General features: G+C 50.8%; 1 protein-coding gene across 2 annotated transcripts in view; it reads left to right on the top strand.

Moving 5' to 3' along the window:
- Positions 1–9812, top strand: part of RRM2 (ribonucleotide reductase regulatory subunit M2) — a 71020-nt gene extending 61208 nt beyond the window's left edge. Inside the window, exon 13 of one of the 2 annotated variants that reach the window (XM_073216752.1) lies at positions 8948–9812. In XM_073216752.1, coding sequence (XP_073072853.1) covers positions 8948–8977 — 30 coding nt within the window. In that variant the 3' untranslated portion in view covers positions 8978–9812. Of the gene's footprint in view, positions 1–8710; positions 8904–8947 lie in introns of those variants that run through there. The other variant, XM_037026562.2, reaches the window with a different exon arrangement.
- Positions 9813–14597: the final 4785 nt, after the last annotated feature.

The raw sequence follows: 14597 nt of genomic DNA, 5'->3' as shown, positions 1-14597 counted from the left end.
TTCCACTCCACAGAGAGTCCTTTTGTTGCTGTGGTGTAGGGACAGTGGCAAAAAGGCTGGCTTTAGAAAATGTCATTGAAGGAATTAGGTGGCTGTAGTGCCTGGAGAATTTTTAAAACCGCCTTGTAATTTGCAGACCATGCAATTCACCTATTTAAAGTGCAAACTTAAGTGGTTTTACTATATTCAGAGTTGTGTGACCATCACAACAAACAACTTCAGAACAGTTTCCTAACTTCAGAAAGAGACCCTGTGCTTATCAGCAGCCCCTCCTGGCCCCTGGCAGCCACAGCCATGCATTAGTATTCTGTCTCCATAGGTTCACTGGCACATTTTTGAGAAGTTCAATAAACAGAAGTTATTAATGGGAAAGGCCCTGGACTTTATTTCTAAGCAACCATTTAGAATCTTAGAGGCAGCAAAGAGGTGATGGGTCTGCCCTGCAGAGGGAGATTTGATTTACATTTCAGAAAGCTCTTTTTACCCTTGGCGTATTAGAAAAGCGTTTTGCATTTAAAAAAAGATTCATGCATTGCCTGGAAGGGGACTTTGCCTGCTGAATCGGAGCTCCTGTGAGCTGGCTGGTAGACCTTCATTCCTTCCCTCCCAGGGTCATCCCACCTTATCAGAGCCCTCCTCCCTGCGTGCCCGGTGCTGCTGCTGGGGGAGGGGGATGGAAGGCATGGGGTCAGAAAACTAGGCCCAGGGGCCATATCTGCTCTGCTGCCCGTTTTTGTACAGATTCTGAGCTAAGAATGTTTAGCCGTATATCAAAAGAATATTTTGTGATGCATGGAAATGATATGAAATCTACACTTCCGCATCATAAATAGTTTCCCTGGAGTCCAGCCACACTCCTTTATTTATGTATTGTCTATGGCTGCTTTCACGCCGTAACGCAGTTGTATCATTGCAGCAGGCCGTATTTTACGCAGAGCTAAAGTATTTTCTGTGTCACCATTTCTAGAAAGCACTGGATGGCCTCCGAATGAGGCATGACCTTGCTTCTGAGGGGCCCACAGTCCAGTCAGGAAATGCAAAGTGGTAGGTAGTCGGTAACAGGCCAGAGCCGGCAAGTCCCTGTGCAAGAGCTGATTATTAAATTTGGGGGAATTTTGTGAGTGTATTAGCTTGCTTGGGCTGCCAGAAGAAAACATCACAGACTGGGTGGCTTAAACAACAGGAATTTATTTCTGCACAGTTCTGGAGGCTGCAAGTCGAAAATCGAGGTGTTGACAGGGTGGGTTTGGCTTCTTGGCTTGGACACGGCTGCCTCCTCCCCGTGTCCTCACGTCGTCCTCCATCTGGGCAAGTCCTGATCTCTTCTTACAAGGACACTGGTCGGATTGAATCAGGTCCTCCCTTACGGCTTCGGTTAACCCTAATTATCTCTTTAAAGAACCTATCTCCAAAAATAGTCGCATTCTGAGGTTCAGACATGACTTTCAGGGGAACACAATTCAGCCCACAACACTGAGTTGGTTAAATATAGCCATCATTTAAAAATTATGTAAACATAATATTAAAGAGAAATGTAATGCTTAAAAGTCTCTTACTACATGTTACCGTTCCCTGGGCTCCTGAGGCTGTTGGGGCTGTTAATCTGTATGGGGGGAGGACTATGTGCGCCGCCAGCATCTCTTTCCAATTCCGTGTTCTCTTTGGTAGCCCTGAACCAGCTTTGCTGGGAGTATTTGCACCATGGGAATTAGTAAGTGCTGCAGTTCCGAGTTCCCTTCCAAAGGGCCAGTTGTTAAGCATTGACCAGTGTGCCACTGGTGCAGGGCGCCAGGTGCTGGGTTGGAGGTCAGCCTGGGCACGTGGCTACAGAGGAGGATGTCAACCTCAGGGAGTCTGGAAAGGCTTTACAGACCAGAACATGCCAAGTGGCACGTTGGAACACGAGTGAGGATTGGCCAGACTTGGGGGAAGGAGGGATGACATGGGTTTGCAAAGCCCTGAGGCAGGGCAGTGACCTTGTGTCTGAGGATGGGGGTGATGGCAAGTTGGGAGCATGAGTCACGTGGTGGGAGAGGATGAGAGGAGCTGTGAAGGGACCTGGAGCACCATGCTCAGGAGGTTCTACCTGACCTGGCAGTAATGGGGAGCCACGGAAGGACTTGGAGCCAGAGGGGAGGGGCAGGCAATGAGAGGGCCACCGTCTTTGCCTGTGTGTGGAGAGCTTTCTCTGTGCCCTCTGCAGGTGGAAGGTTCTGCATGAATGCTCGTTGAATGTTTAAATCATCCCATTCATTCTGAAATTTTTAACAGGGGACTCAGCCCTCCGTTTCCACTCTGAGCGGGAGCTGGAAGTTATCTAAATGCTGAGCGGAAGGGGAATGGTTAAATAAATTACGTGGTATCTATACAATGGAACAGCTAACCAGTCATAAATGATATATATGAAGGTTATGTGGCTGGCAACATGGAGAACCACTTACAGAATGGTGGTAAAAGAAAACAGAACATGAAATTGTATATATTACAGTGATGATGCATAAAAATATGTGTACATATGGGTGAGGACAGGTGGTGTCACAAATGGAGAAATGAAAACAGTTGTCTCAGGTAGTGGGAGTGAGAGCAGTTTTTCTTTCTGTTCTGTTTTTCTGTTTTAATTTTCCTGTAATAAATATTGAAGAGTAGTTGCAGCAACTAAGGGCTGCACCTCCTCAGGCAGATGGCTGTTCCGAACCCAGGAGGAGCCCAGGCAGAGGGCACCAGCCTGCGGCTGAGGGCTGGGCTGGGCCTAGGCCTTCTCGCCAGAAGCGCCTGGAGTGGAAGGCGAGGAGCTGGGGACATCACGGCCACCTGCAGGGCCCTGTTGGTGATTCGTGTGTGCGCCCACTCCTGCAGCCACCTCTGGATGTTGCTCAGAAGGCTTGGGATCTTGCTGGGGCCAGGAGCCAGTTGCTTCTGCTCAGAATGGTGGGCCAGGAGGGCCGTTCTGAGGTCCCTTTCAGCTCGGGAAGCCTTGGGATTGGAGCTTGATGAACAGGTGAGTCCTGCTCTGCTGCTTCTGGGCAAGGAGCCAGGTGTCAGAGCCTGGGCTTGGAGTCGAAAGAGCCAGCAGTAGCCCACTCAGGCCTTCCTTCAGCAGAGGGAGCTTGTGGGACGTTTGGTTTGGACCTGAGAGTCCGAGTTCCTGGGAAGTAAACTCAGGGGGCTGAGTGCTTTTATTTGTTGGGGGAAGGGGTAGGGGGAGGGTGGAGGGAGAAGGTCAGCCTCCATAAGCTGAGAGCCAGCCCTGCTAGAACCCCAGGCGGGGTGGGGCCCCTCGGAGGTTCCCCAGGCCCCTACCCTCGATTTCTTTATCCTTCCAGGTTGTGTCCTTAGAAGGCAACATTCTTCCCGCTGAGTCAGCCCACCTGTCTCCACTGGGCTCCGTGACCTGACACCTCCCGCCCCAGCGGCGACCCCTGGGTCTCCTTTGCCCTTTGCCTCCCCTCTGCCCCTCTGCTCCCACAGGGTTTTCTCCTAGAGCTTCATTCATACCAGTCTGCGGAATAGCAACAGTTTCCTCAGTGCAGGTTTGGGGTTCCAGACCTAACATCCAACCAGATGTCTCCACTTGGGTGTCCCACCAACACTGCCACCAACTGCACCCCAAATACTGGTCATCTTGCTCACTGAGTGCCACCCCCAGCGAGGTCAGCCATCCCCTGCCAGGGGCTCTGCTGTTCCTCATGTGGCCTGCAGGGGGAGCCATCACCCTCCTCCCCACCCCGAAGCTGCTGTGCAGCTTGCTGATGGGCTCCCAGGGGGCACCGTGCAGCCCCAGCCTGGGGGAGGTCACCGTGGCCATCTCTGCTGGGTATGGGCAGGCTGCCCTTTCCCACTTTGCCCTGTTCCAGTCCATTGCCTACACAGCATCCAGAATGGTCTTTTAGGAAGCAAATCAGGTGACAAGCCTGTGTCTCTAAAGTGCTCAGGGCCCCCTTGCCTACAAGGTGAAGCCCCCCCCCTAGCTTGTGCCAGCCCAGGTGCCATGCTGGCTTCACCTTCCCAGCCCTGCTTTGACCATCACTGAGCCTAAGGACTCCAAACACACTGCTTCTGTTCTTCCCCACCTTTGTCTGGGCCTTACCATCAGCTGACTTCTGTTCTTTCAGGTCTTGACCTTGAGATCACGTCCCCAGGTACCTCCCCAGACCCAGAGGGGCTAGGTTAGGGGTTCCTCTGCTCCTGTGGCCTCTGCAGTACCTGCTCCAAGCACTTACCATACAGAATTGTACCCATTTGCCACTTTTCTGACCCCCCTTACCCTGGGTTATGAGTCCCCTGAGGGTGGGGACGGGTCAACTTCAGCCAGCCTCTGGCAAGGCCTGGCACTCCAGAGTCCCTCCATGGATGGTTCTGGAGTGAATGGTGAATGAGCAGGTGGGAACTGACTTGGGGGAGCTGCTGTCCCTGGCACAGCAGCAGGAGGGTCACGCTAGAGGGGCTTGAGTGAGGCACTGACCACCGAGTCGCTAGCCCCTGCCAGGTAGCCAGTAAATGGGGCTCACTTCCCTCTCCTCCCCTCTCCCCTTTCCCGTCCTGGCTACTGCACATGCTGACTATGTCCATCTTGCCACCGCCAGTCAGTCACAGGGCCTTCTGGAGACTGTCCAACAGCACAGACTTCTAGGCCTTTAGGGCCCGGAACCTGAACCAAGGTGGAACCCCCAGGGCATGCTGGGCCTTGTGTGCCCAGCTCTGGTAGGGCTGTTCCCCTTCGGAGGACTCACAGCGGGTGGAAATGGCAGCCAGCACCCAAGGCATCTCTGCCTTCAAGGTCAGAGATGAGGCCTCACATCTACTTGCTAATGCACAATTTCTTTTTCAGTGTTTTTGGAACCTGTGCTTGGCCAGATGTTCACATGGTGTGGTAGAAAATGAGTTTTGTGAAGCTATTGGCAGAGTACCATTTGGCGTGCCTGGGGTTCTAGAGATTTCTGGGGTTTTGGGGCTGCAGCTCCAGCTGCTGACAGCTGCCTGCCTTCTCACCTCATTCAGCTTTTGAGTCCTGCAGCTTCCACGGCCCAAACATGTGAGTGACCTTATGATTCTGGCCCTTCAGTCATCCCCGATAAACTGTTCCAGTGTGTAGGTGGAATTCCGATCTTTAATAGCCAAGTTGAAAAATTGTAGGGCTTTTACTTCCTTTTGAATGGAAGGCCCCCAGAAGTATTTCTACCTTTGCTTCTTTAGAATCTAGGAAGTCGTCTGAGCCCAGAGGAGGTCAGCAGGTGGAGAGGGGTCACCGTGGCATGGCTTGCTCAGGGGTGCACTCAGGTTCCCACGGTAACAGCACCGAGGATGTCCAGGCTTTGTTGGAGGAGGACGGGTGTGAGGGGGGCCTGGAACCAGGTCTTGAGGGGCTCTCTGCCATGCTCAGCAGTCTGAACTCAACCTCAAACCCTTGCTGGGTTTGAGCTGGGGAGTGACGTGAGCAGCTGTGCATTCTGGAAAGGCCAGAGCGTAGGGAGTAAGCACTGCCTTCTGTCCCTCTCCTTTTCCAGAGACCTCGTATGCCTCACAGCCAGAGTGTCGGGAAGCCCCAGTCACTCTTACCACAAGCAACCCAGTCCAGCATTTTCTATTCTAGATGGTTTCATTTTTTTTTAATGCTATTTGCAACCCTCTCCATTGATTTCCTGTCTCCCTGAATGTTTTTGGTTTGTAGCTTGAACAACACTGGGTTGGAGAGAGGGAGATGGAGGCAGCACCTGGGCGGGGGCTGTCCAGCAGGAAGCAGCGGGGGCACGGGGCTGTGTGGCACCTCGAATCCAAAGGCTCAGCATATCCTCATCAAGAGGCAGAGCAGCAAGAGGGGGCCTGTTATTGTGCCATGTTGGGGATCCAGAAGCTGTGGTTTCATAACTCAGACACTCCGTGTGGTGTCTAAAAACCATCTCATTAAATGTCACATGGAATCAAAATAGAATTCCATCTCTGGGACAAAGCCCATTGAGTCAGGAGCCAGGCATTCTGAATTGGAGCCAGACGGTCTCATGGAAGCTGGAGCTGCAGTCCAAGGCGACGCTGTCTCCACAGCCGGCCTCCCCCCTCCTGGCTCATATCTGAAGGCTCAAATGTGGTGGGTGGTCCTGGAGCCCAGTCACTTGGAGGAATTGGAGGCAGCTGAAGGGGGACAGTCACAATAACCCCCTTTTGTCACACTCTTAGGTACCTGCATTAAGCTGAATTGTCCTTCCTTCTGGGAGGGACACTGAGGGTCAGGGAGACTTCAACCTGGGGTCACATAGTGGGCAAGAGGTACAGATGGAGTTTAACTCCAGACCCGCTCTCATGCCCATTTTCCTTTCTATGTCCTGGGCTGCTTCTTGCTATAGGTTTTTGCAACTAGGTGACCAAAGTTAAGAGACATGCATAGATTAAATCTGAGTGTCAGGGGAGGGGCTTGGACCTCAGCATGTTTAAAGCTCTCTGGCAACCCGATGTGCAGGGAGGTCTGGGAGCTACTGCTCTTAGTCTGGGAAGGCTGTGAGTAGCCTTTGTGTCCACGCTGTCCGGCACCTACTGGCTGGCCCACTCATTCACCCTCTTCTGGAGGCCTGGTAGCCCAGGCCCTGCAGCCCTGTGAGCTCATTGCTGCCCCCCACGCCCAACCCCTGCCCCCAGCTGGGTGCTCACGCCCCACCCCAGCCCCTAGGTGGACCAGGCTTGGAGGTCAGGAGAGCTGGCGGAGTAGTGGGGGTGGAACAGGCCCCGAGGGGTGCCTGATGAGTTCGGAGGAGTGTGGGGGAAGGAGGCGGGAAGGGCAGTGCAGGGGCCTTGCACCCACTGGGAGCATAGAGAGAGAGAGGAAGTTTGAGCCCTGGTTTCCTAACTCCGTACTTTTCACTTGATATGTACTCTGTCCTTCTATTTTTCTTAGATTGGCTTTGTTCGGTTTTTAACTTCCTACTTTGGGCACATAATTGAGTTCCTTTGTTTATTTAAATACAAGGATCTGTTTATTTAAATACAAGTTTTTAAGACTATGGATTTTCCTCTGAGGACTCTTGGCCAAATCCCTTAGAATCTGATATGCGATGTTTTTGTTGTTATTATTTCTGTACATTCTACAGTTTGGCTTTGGGCTTCCGTGATTCACGAGTTAGCAGAACTTTCCTCCCCACGAGATGGTAGGTAGCTTCTCCCCAACCCCCAACATTTTGTCATAGGTTTTTAGTTTGTTTGGTTGCATAGTGATAAGGGAATGTTTTACATTATTTCTGCTTTTTAGAATTTATTGAGATTTTCTCTTTGCTACTTTGGAGTGCTTTCTTTTTTTTCCCCAGCTTCATTAAGGCATAAATGGCATATGATTAGCTGTGCATATTCAATGTGTGTTACTCGGTAAGTGTTGCTGTATGTGTACACCTGTGAAGCCATCCCCGGAGTCACACTAACCAGCGTCCCCGCTGCCCCGTTTCCTCAGGCCCCTTTGCGTTCGCCCTTCCTTCCTGGAGCTCTTACCCTCACCCCCTCCCCAGGCAACCACTGATCTCCTTTCTGCCACCATAGCTTAGTTTGCCTTTTCTGGAACTTTATAGAAACACAACTTACCGTATAATTTCTTTTTTGTCTGGCGCCTCTCACTCACCATCATGATGCTGCAGTTCAGCCAGTGTGTAGGACCAGAGCTCATCCCCTTGTACCGCGGAGGAGTGTTCTGTTGTGTGGGTGTGTGGTGTGTGCTGCTCCATTCGCCTGTTGATGGACATTTATTTGGGTTGTTTCCCCTTTTTGGTTCTTATGAATAAAGTTGCTGTGGACATTTATGTAGAAATCATTTATGGACTTGTGCTTTCATTGCTCTCGGGTAAATACCTAAAATACCTGGGAGCAGAATGGCTGGTGACAATGACAGTGCATGGTGCATGCCCGTGAGTGAGCTCACGAGAGCAGGCCCAGCTCAGTTCTGTCGGCTCCACAGCCTTGAGTGACCAGCCTCTCAGACTGCACCATCCTCGTGGGCGCCATGTGTATCCCCCGTAGATGTAATTTACATCGCACTAGTGACTGGTGACACCGAGCACCTCTGGGCACGTGCTTATTTTCCATACATGTATTTCCTTTGGTTAATTGTCTATTCAAACTCTGTATCTTATTGGCTGTAAGTGTTCCCTGTATATTCTACATACACATCTAGTGTTAGATACATGATTTGTAAATATTCTCTCCAGCCTGTGTCTTCCCTCTTCATTTTCCTCACAGTGTCTTGAAAATCAAAAGGTTTTGATTTTGGTGAAGTCCTATACACTTTTTTTTTTCTTGTGTCGTTTGTATTTTGTATATCCTGTTTAAGAAATCCTTCCCAATTATTAAGATTATGAGGATTTTCTCCTATTTTTCTTCTAGAGGTTTTCTTTTTTAGCTCTTACATTTAGACATATCCATTTTTTGTTAATTTTTATATATGGGATAAGGTAAGAGTCATGGTTTATTTTTTCGTGTGCATGGTGGCTGTCCTGGAGGAGAAGTAGGATATGCCGGCTCCTGTGCTGTGTTTAAGCTACAAGGTCTCATTTGCCTGGGGTTTCTTTAGTTGGCAAAAGCTTACATTCTCCAAGCAGGGTGGAGTCTTATGAAAATGGTAAACATAAATTACAGAGAAATAAGCTAAATGTTTTGCATATTTGAATGTCATGTGTTAAATTGCAACCTGGCTGCATATGGCTTCCTGCATTGGATTTTTTTCTCTGTCTTTGTTCTGCAGACAGATGGTACCAGTTCCTGTGTCCATCCAGTCAGTCAGCTATTCGGCAACGCAGGCGATGCAGGCTGGAGTTGGCCTGAGCTGGTGTACCTCCACCTGCTCAGGCCTTTCTGCCAGGCCTTGGTTTCCTTGCAGAGGGCAGTGTAGAATATTTGGTCTCCCACCACCCACTGCAGTTGGGTTCTGGAGTTTTCCTCCACCTTTTCTGATTCCTTCCTTTCTTTTATTTCACACCAGGACAACTCCACTCTGCTTCAATACCTCTGATTTACACTTGAGCAGCAGCAGCCACTGAGCCATGAGCCCTGGGCCAGGCCTGGGTGGCACCTGCCTTCCTCATTCCAGTTCTCCAGCATGTGGGATTTCTTCCATGACACTGCACAGAGTTCCCCAGAGGCACAGTCCCCCAGCTAGGGAACGATACTGGGCCAGGGTTATGTGACTGACCCCTGTCGTATCCCAGGAAGGTGTAATTATACCTTCAAGTTCTCACAGCAGTGTTGGCTATGTTTTAAGGATAAGGAGGTTGTGGTCCTGAGAGGTTGTTCAATTTATGTGACGTCACACAGGCAATCTTCCAAACCAGGTCATTGGACTTCAAAGTCCCAACCCCACACTGTTTTCTGAGACTTGGTTCTTCTGGCCAAGGTCTGCCTAGTTCTATGGGAAGAGCCCTGAAAGAATCCCAAGGAGCTGTCTAGACCTTGGAAATGTAACACTCTCCAAGCTAAATTTCAAGTCAGTTTATAATGAACTGAGATGTGCACTGTCTTCTTAGAGGGACAGGAGCTCCGGCCTGTAAGACTAAAGGGAGCTGAGGGAATGCTGTGAGCCAAGAAAGAGGCAGGACCGTGGTGGGGGGGGCCCAGCCATGTCTCCTCAGGGGTTAGGCGCATCTGAATCGTCAGAGCTGGGGGGCACCTCCTGGGTCTGTGTGCCTCATGGGAAATACCTGCAGGAAGAGAAAGAAGGAGCAGAAGCCAGGCCACCTCGTCTGTCCATTCGCTCAGTAACTGTTCATTGATCTTGGCCTGTGTGAGGGGCTACTTTGTATTCTGGAACATAATGATAAAATAAATGTTAAAGGGAGGGGCTGAACTCAATACACTTTTGTACTGGAAAGTACCCAAAAGCGCCTAGGCAAGGGGCTGCAATAGGAAAAAGGTGAAAAGGGAATGGGCAGCAGACTTGGCTGCAGTGATGGGAGGTGGAGCCTGAGTTTCACTGGGGAGGGCTCTGGGCCTGGTGCCCCGGGACACCCAGGCCCTGTGGCCCCATCCAGAGAGAGAGGCCTGGGGTGGTGGATGAAGGGAAGACTGCATCTCTGGGAGAAAGTAGTCTAGTCCTTGACATAGCTCAGTTGCTCATTGTCAGTGAAAATGGCTTCTGGTTTATATATCAGCCATGCTTGGCTAATGTGAGTCTTCCCTGCAAGCTAATCTTTGCTCTGATTCTGGCGTAGCAATGGGGTTTCTGAGTTGGGTCAGCTGAGGGGTAAATGCTGCCTCAGGAGGCTCTTGGAGGACAACCAGCCAGTTTCAGCTCCAGCAACTGAGCTGGTCATGTTTAGTTCAAACACAAAGATTCTGAAGCCCGGTGGTGAAAAGCCAGATGAATTCTCATCACCCTGGGCTTTTCACCAGCTTTTCACTAGCTTTTGCAGCCTGGCCATGGTGTGAGCTGAAGAGAGGCCTACATTGTCTGGGCTTTCCCTGCTGTGTTCCAAAAAATGTGCTGCCTGGGGCCAGGCCATTGCTTCATTGCACCACTGTGCGTGGGACATGGCCCTGAGCCCTGTGCTGGAGGCCCTGGGGTCTCGAGGGGGCAGAGGGGCTGGGGAACTGGCCCCCTGTTTGGAAGAGATGGGGAATGGCCGTCCTGTCCTGGGTTCACCTGTCTGCACTCTGTCTTTGGTTTTCCTCCCTCTAGAGGAGGTCACTGCAGGCTTGATTTCCATAAATTCCATGAATTTGATTTTCAGTCTGCTCTGAAATGCAGTTCTGGGTTACAGGGTTTTGGGAAGTTTTGACAGAATGTGCAGAGAGCGAGATTAAATTAAAACAAAATTGCAATCACTGAGTTAATGACCATGACAATACAAATAATTCACAACCAAATTAATGCAGTGTTAGGCCCCATCATTATGCTGATAATCTTCCCACAGCAATACAAAAACAATTGCTGAGGGGGAATGATTCATTACATGGAGAACAGTTTGGGAAAAGTCCCAAGAGTTCCCTTCTGCAATCTTGAAAAAGGAGAGAGAAGAGCTAAGATTTCTGAAGTGCCTACTATATGCCAGGCCGCAGGGTGGCAAAGGGACAGTCCCTGCCCACAGAGAGCACCGGGTTCATATGGTGGGGGCAGCTCTAAGTGACTAAAGTGAAGTGACCTTGAGAGGAAGAGGGCCACAGGGAAGGCTTCAGGTTGGCACTGAGCTGAGCCTGGCAAGATGAGTAGGATTTGTTGGGTCTTGACCAGGCTCCTTCCCCCCTTTCCTCTGCAGCTGGCTGCAATCTGGCTTTTGTCCCCTCTTTATCTCTAAAATGCTTTTAACAAGTGACCTTCATGTTGTCAGCTCCAAAGATGTGTCCTTAGTCCTCACCTTTCCCTGACTCGCAGTAGCATGGGCTCCTGGAAGCTTCCACAGCCTTGGTTCCCACCAGCTGGCCCTCCTCTGTCTCCCTGCCAGGTTCCCTTCCCTTCCCAACCTCTGAACACCAGTCAGCCCCAGGGCTCTGGCCTCCCCCCATCCCCTTCCCTCCTCCCCTCCTCCTCCACCCTTAACCCCCTCCCCACTCCACTGATATCCTGACACTCACTGTCCAGTCCAGGGCCCTCCGCCTGCCACTAAGGTAATCCCTCTGTCTATACAACACCTCCCTAGGATGATGATAGACATTTTAAACCAGATTTCATAATACAGAAAAGTGCATACACTGTAAGAGCAGGGCTCCATGCTTTGCCACAAAATAATGCACTTGGGGCATCAGCTCCCAGATCAGGAAAGAGAAGATTACAGCAGGAGGAAGCCCCACCAGCCCACTGAGTGAGCATGACCGTGTCCTGACTCAGGTTGCATCTCAGCTGGTCTGGCACCATATGTAAGTAGAATCACAGGAAGTCTGCCTTAGTGTCTGGCTTTTTCGGTCCATTTGTGGGACACGTCCATGTCGCCACGTAGCTGTAGTCCGTCCTTTTTGTTTCTGTAGAGAATATTCCAATGTGTGCGTATACTATGATTTATTCATTCTACTCCTGATTAGCATTTGTGTTGTTTCCATTTTTAGAATTATGAATAATCCTGGTAGAGGGGCTAATGGCTCAGTTTTACTCCTCACTGCAGACAGCTCTGCCTTGCAAGGACTGAGGCTGATGGGAGGGGAGGGGAGTTTGACACGTGTTAAAGAGGACATGCAATGCCTTGGCCTAATAGCATGCCTACTGGTAGAATCTCAGGCAACCTGGACTTTTTATTTAAATAAAAGAGTGCATGAATGAAGGGAGTGAATAAAGAGAATGAATGAACGCATTTCTGAAGAGAAATATTGTTGCATGTCATCTTGTGTCAAACACTGGGTTGGTCCTCTTCATAAACGTTACTGTATTTAATCCTTGCCACAAAATCCTCTGAGATGGGGATGATTACCTTGATTGTATGGTTGGAAAAGAGTCGAGGCTCAGAGATTCTGGGTCATTTAGCTTTTCTGGGCCCATCTGTAAAATGATAACAGTAGACCTCGGTGTGTTGGTGGGAGAACAGGCGGTGATACATGTAAAGCAGTTGGCATAGTGCTGGCATAGAAAAGGGCTTGATAAACCTGTGCCTGTCATCTTTATGGTTTGTGGGCACACAGCTTGTGAGTGGTCTGGGCAGGATTTGGACCTATGAGCCGTACATCATGCCACTGCACAGTTGCCGCTGCTCCACACTGCCTGCCTTCAAGGACACGGGAGAGTCAGGGGGTCTCTGCTGTATCTTTCCAACCCAGTGCGTCTTCCTCTCTCCGAGTGGTGGGGTGTGAGGGACTGGTCCCCAGCCATGTCTTTCCTGCTCCTGCACGCCCATTATCTGGACAGAGGTAAAGGAGATCAGCTTAGATGCAGCCCTGGGATCTGGTGCCCTGCCTTGATAACCTTCCTTATCCAGAGGATGAGATTAGCATACAATTGCAGTGGTCGCTGCTCACTAATTTCATTTTCTGTATCTGGAGTAATAGGGCCTCTTGAACTCATTATGAGGATTTAAATTCAAATAATAAGCCACTTAGTATGTGAGTCTGGAGTTTGGGCTGAGGCTCTGCCCTGAGTAAGGCCTGGCTGCTCCCAGCAGAGGGACTGGCTCGGTGCTTCTGAGCCAGGAGCATGGGGCCAGGCAGCTGGTTGGTCAGCTGTAACCAAGCTAAAGCCACATTGACGCGACCCAGGCAGGCTCGGGAGAGCTCCTCCCCAGTGCCTTCCCCTCCAGAGAAACGTAAGTAGCATGGTGACCCGTAAAGAGCCCCGCCCCTGGGGCCCAGTGGGGGCATTAGCCTTTGGGTGGGACCATCTCTTGGCTCCTGTGCCTTAGTCATTTACATCACTCGGGCGAGGAGATGGATGTCAGTTCCAAATAAGGACCAAATCTGGCCCTAATTTGTATTTCTATGTGGTACTGAAGGGTGAGGTGGGGTGGGTGACATTTTCACAGGGGTCTGTGGTCCTAAATGGGACAAGAACATCCCTGGAGAGTGAGACACCCTTGGTTCAAACGAGTGGCTGAGGAGCTATGAGCAGTGGTCTCCGCGGGCGCTGGAGCTGAGGCTGTGAGCGTCCTCACTTGGGTCCCTGAAGATCCTGGGCCCACGTCAGTGTGCACTCTTCCCTGACACCTGCCTTCGGCGTCGGGGCTGTCCCCTGGGCTCCTTGCTTCTTCTGAAGGCCAGTCCTGGCTGGGAGTGTCCTTGTCATACTGACTCTCGTGTCTAGTTCTCAGGGGCCCAAGGCCCCCCCTCCTGGGTCGCTTTTCCCATCTGGTATACAAAGCCCTGGGCCTTCCTCAGCGGTGACACTGAGACCAGACTTGGGGGCTTCCTGTGCAGACCTCACAGAGAGGCAGGGCTCCAGGTGATGGTTTCCAAAGCAGGATTTTAATTGTGCAACTAAAACAGCAAAAATGCTCCAGGAGGAAGAGGTTTAGGAACCACTGGGTTGATATAGTTCAACAAGCTTCCTTCCTGCAGCACTACTCAGTGCCTTGATTGGCTGCTGGAGGTATAGAATGGGGTGTTCTCAGTCACATGGGGACATGACCTTGACTGTGCACAGGCCAGGTGGCAGCCTGGACTAGGTGACTTCCCAGTCCCATGAGGTGGGCAGCAGCTCCATTTTATAGACATGGAGCTCAGAGAGGGCAGCCAGAGTACAGCTGGGGCTCCCTCATTTGCACTGGTCTCTCAAGCTGTTGGACCCTACAGTTGCTGGTCTGGCGCTGGCTTGCCAGGAGCACAGGCTCAGAATCAGCCAGGACACGGTCTCATTTGGCTTGCAGACACAGCATTTTTGGGGGTGTAGGGTTACTGACATCAGTTGTGAGCTCTGGCCCCAAATCAGGGGACATATGAATCTCAGCTCTGCTGTTTATTGGCTGTGTGAGTTGGACCAGTTCCATCTAGGCCTCAGTTCCTCCATGTGGAGACAAAAGACTGCTCTATCCCTATGAAAACTACTAGCAACAGTTTCCTCAGCCTGGCAACAGTTTGGTGCATGCACTTTTTTCATGGGGAAAATTATTTCTGTTTTTTGGCTGGAGGTCCCCACTTCTCTCTGGCCAAGATGACTGAGCATCTTAAACTAACTGTGTAGTCAGCACAAGTGTGTTGCCTGAGGGTTTCAGCTCTGGGCAAGT

The sequence above is a fragment of the Manis javanica genome, chromosome 1 (assembly GCF_040802235.1).
Source record: "Manis javanica isolate MJ-LG chromosome 1, MJ_LKY, whole genome shotgun sequence".
Taxonomy (NCBI): domain Eukaryota; kingdom Metazoa; phylum Chordata; class Mammalia; order Pholidota; family Manidae; genus Manis; species Manis javanica.
This window is presented reverse-complemented; position numbering and strand designations above follow the sequence as displayed.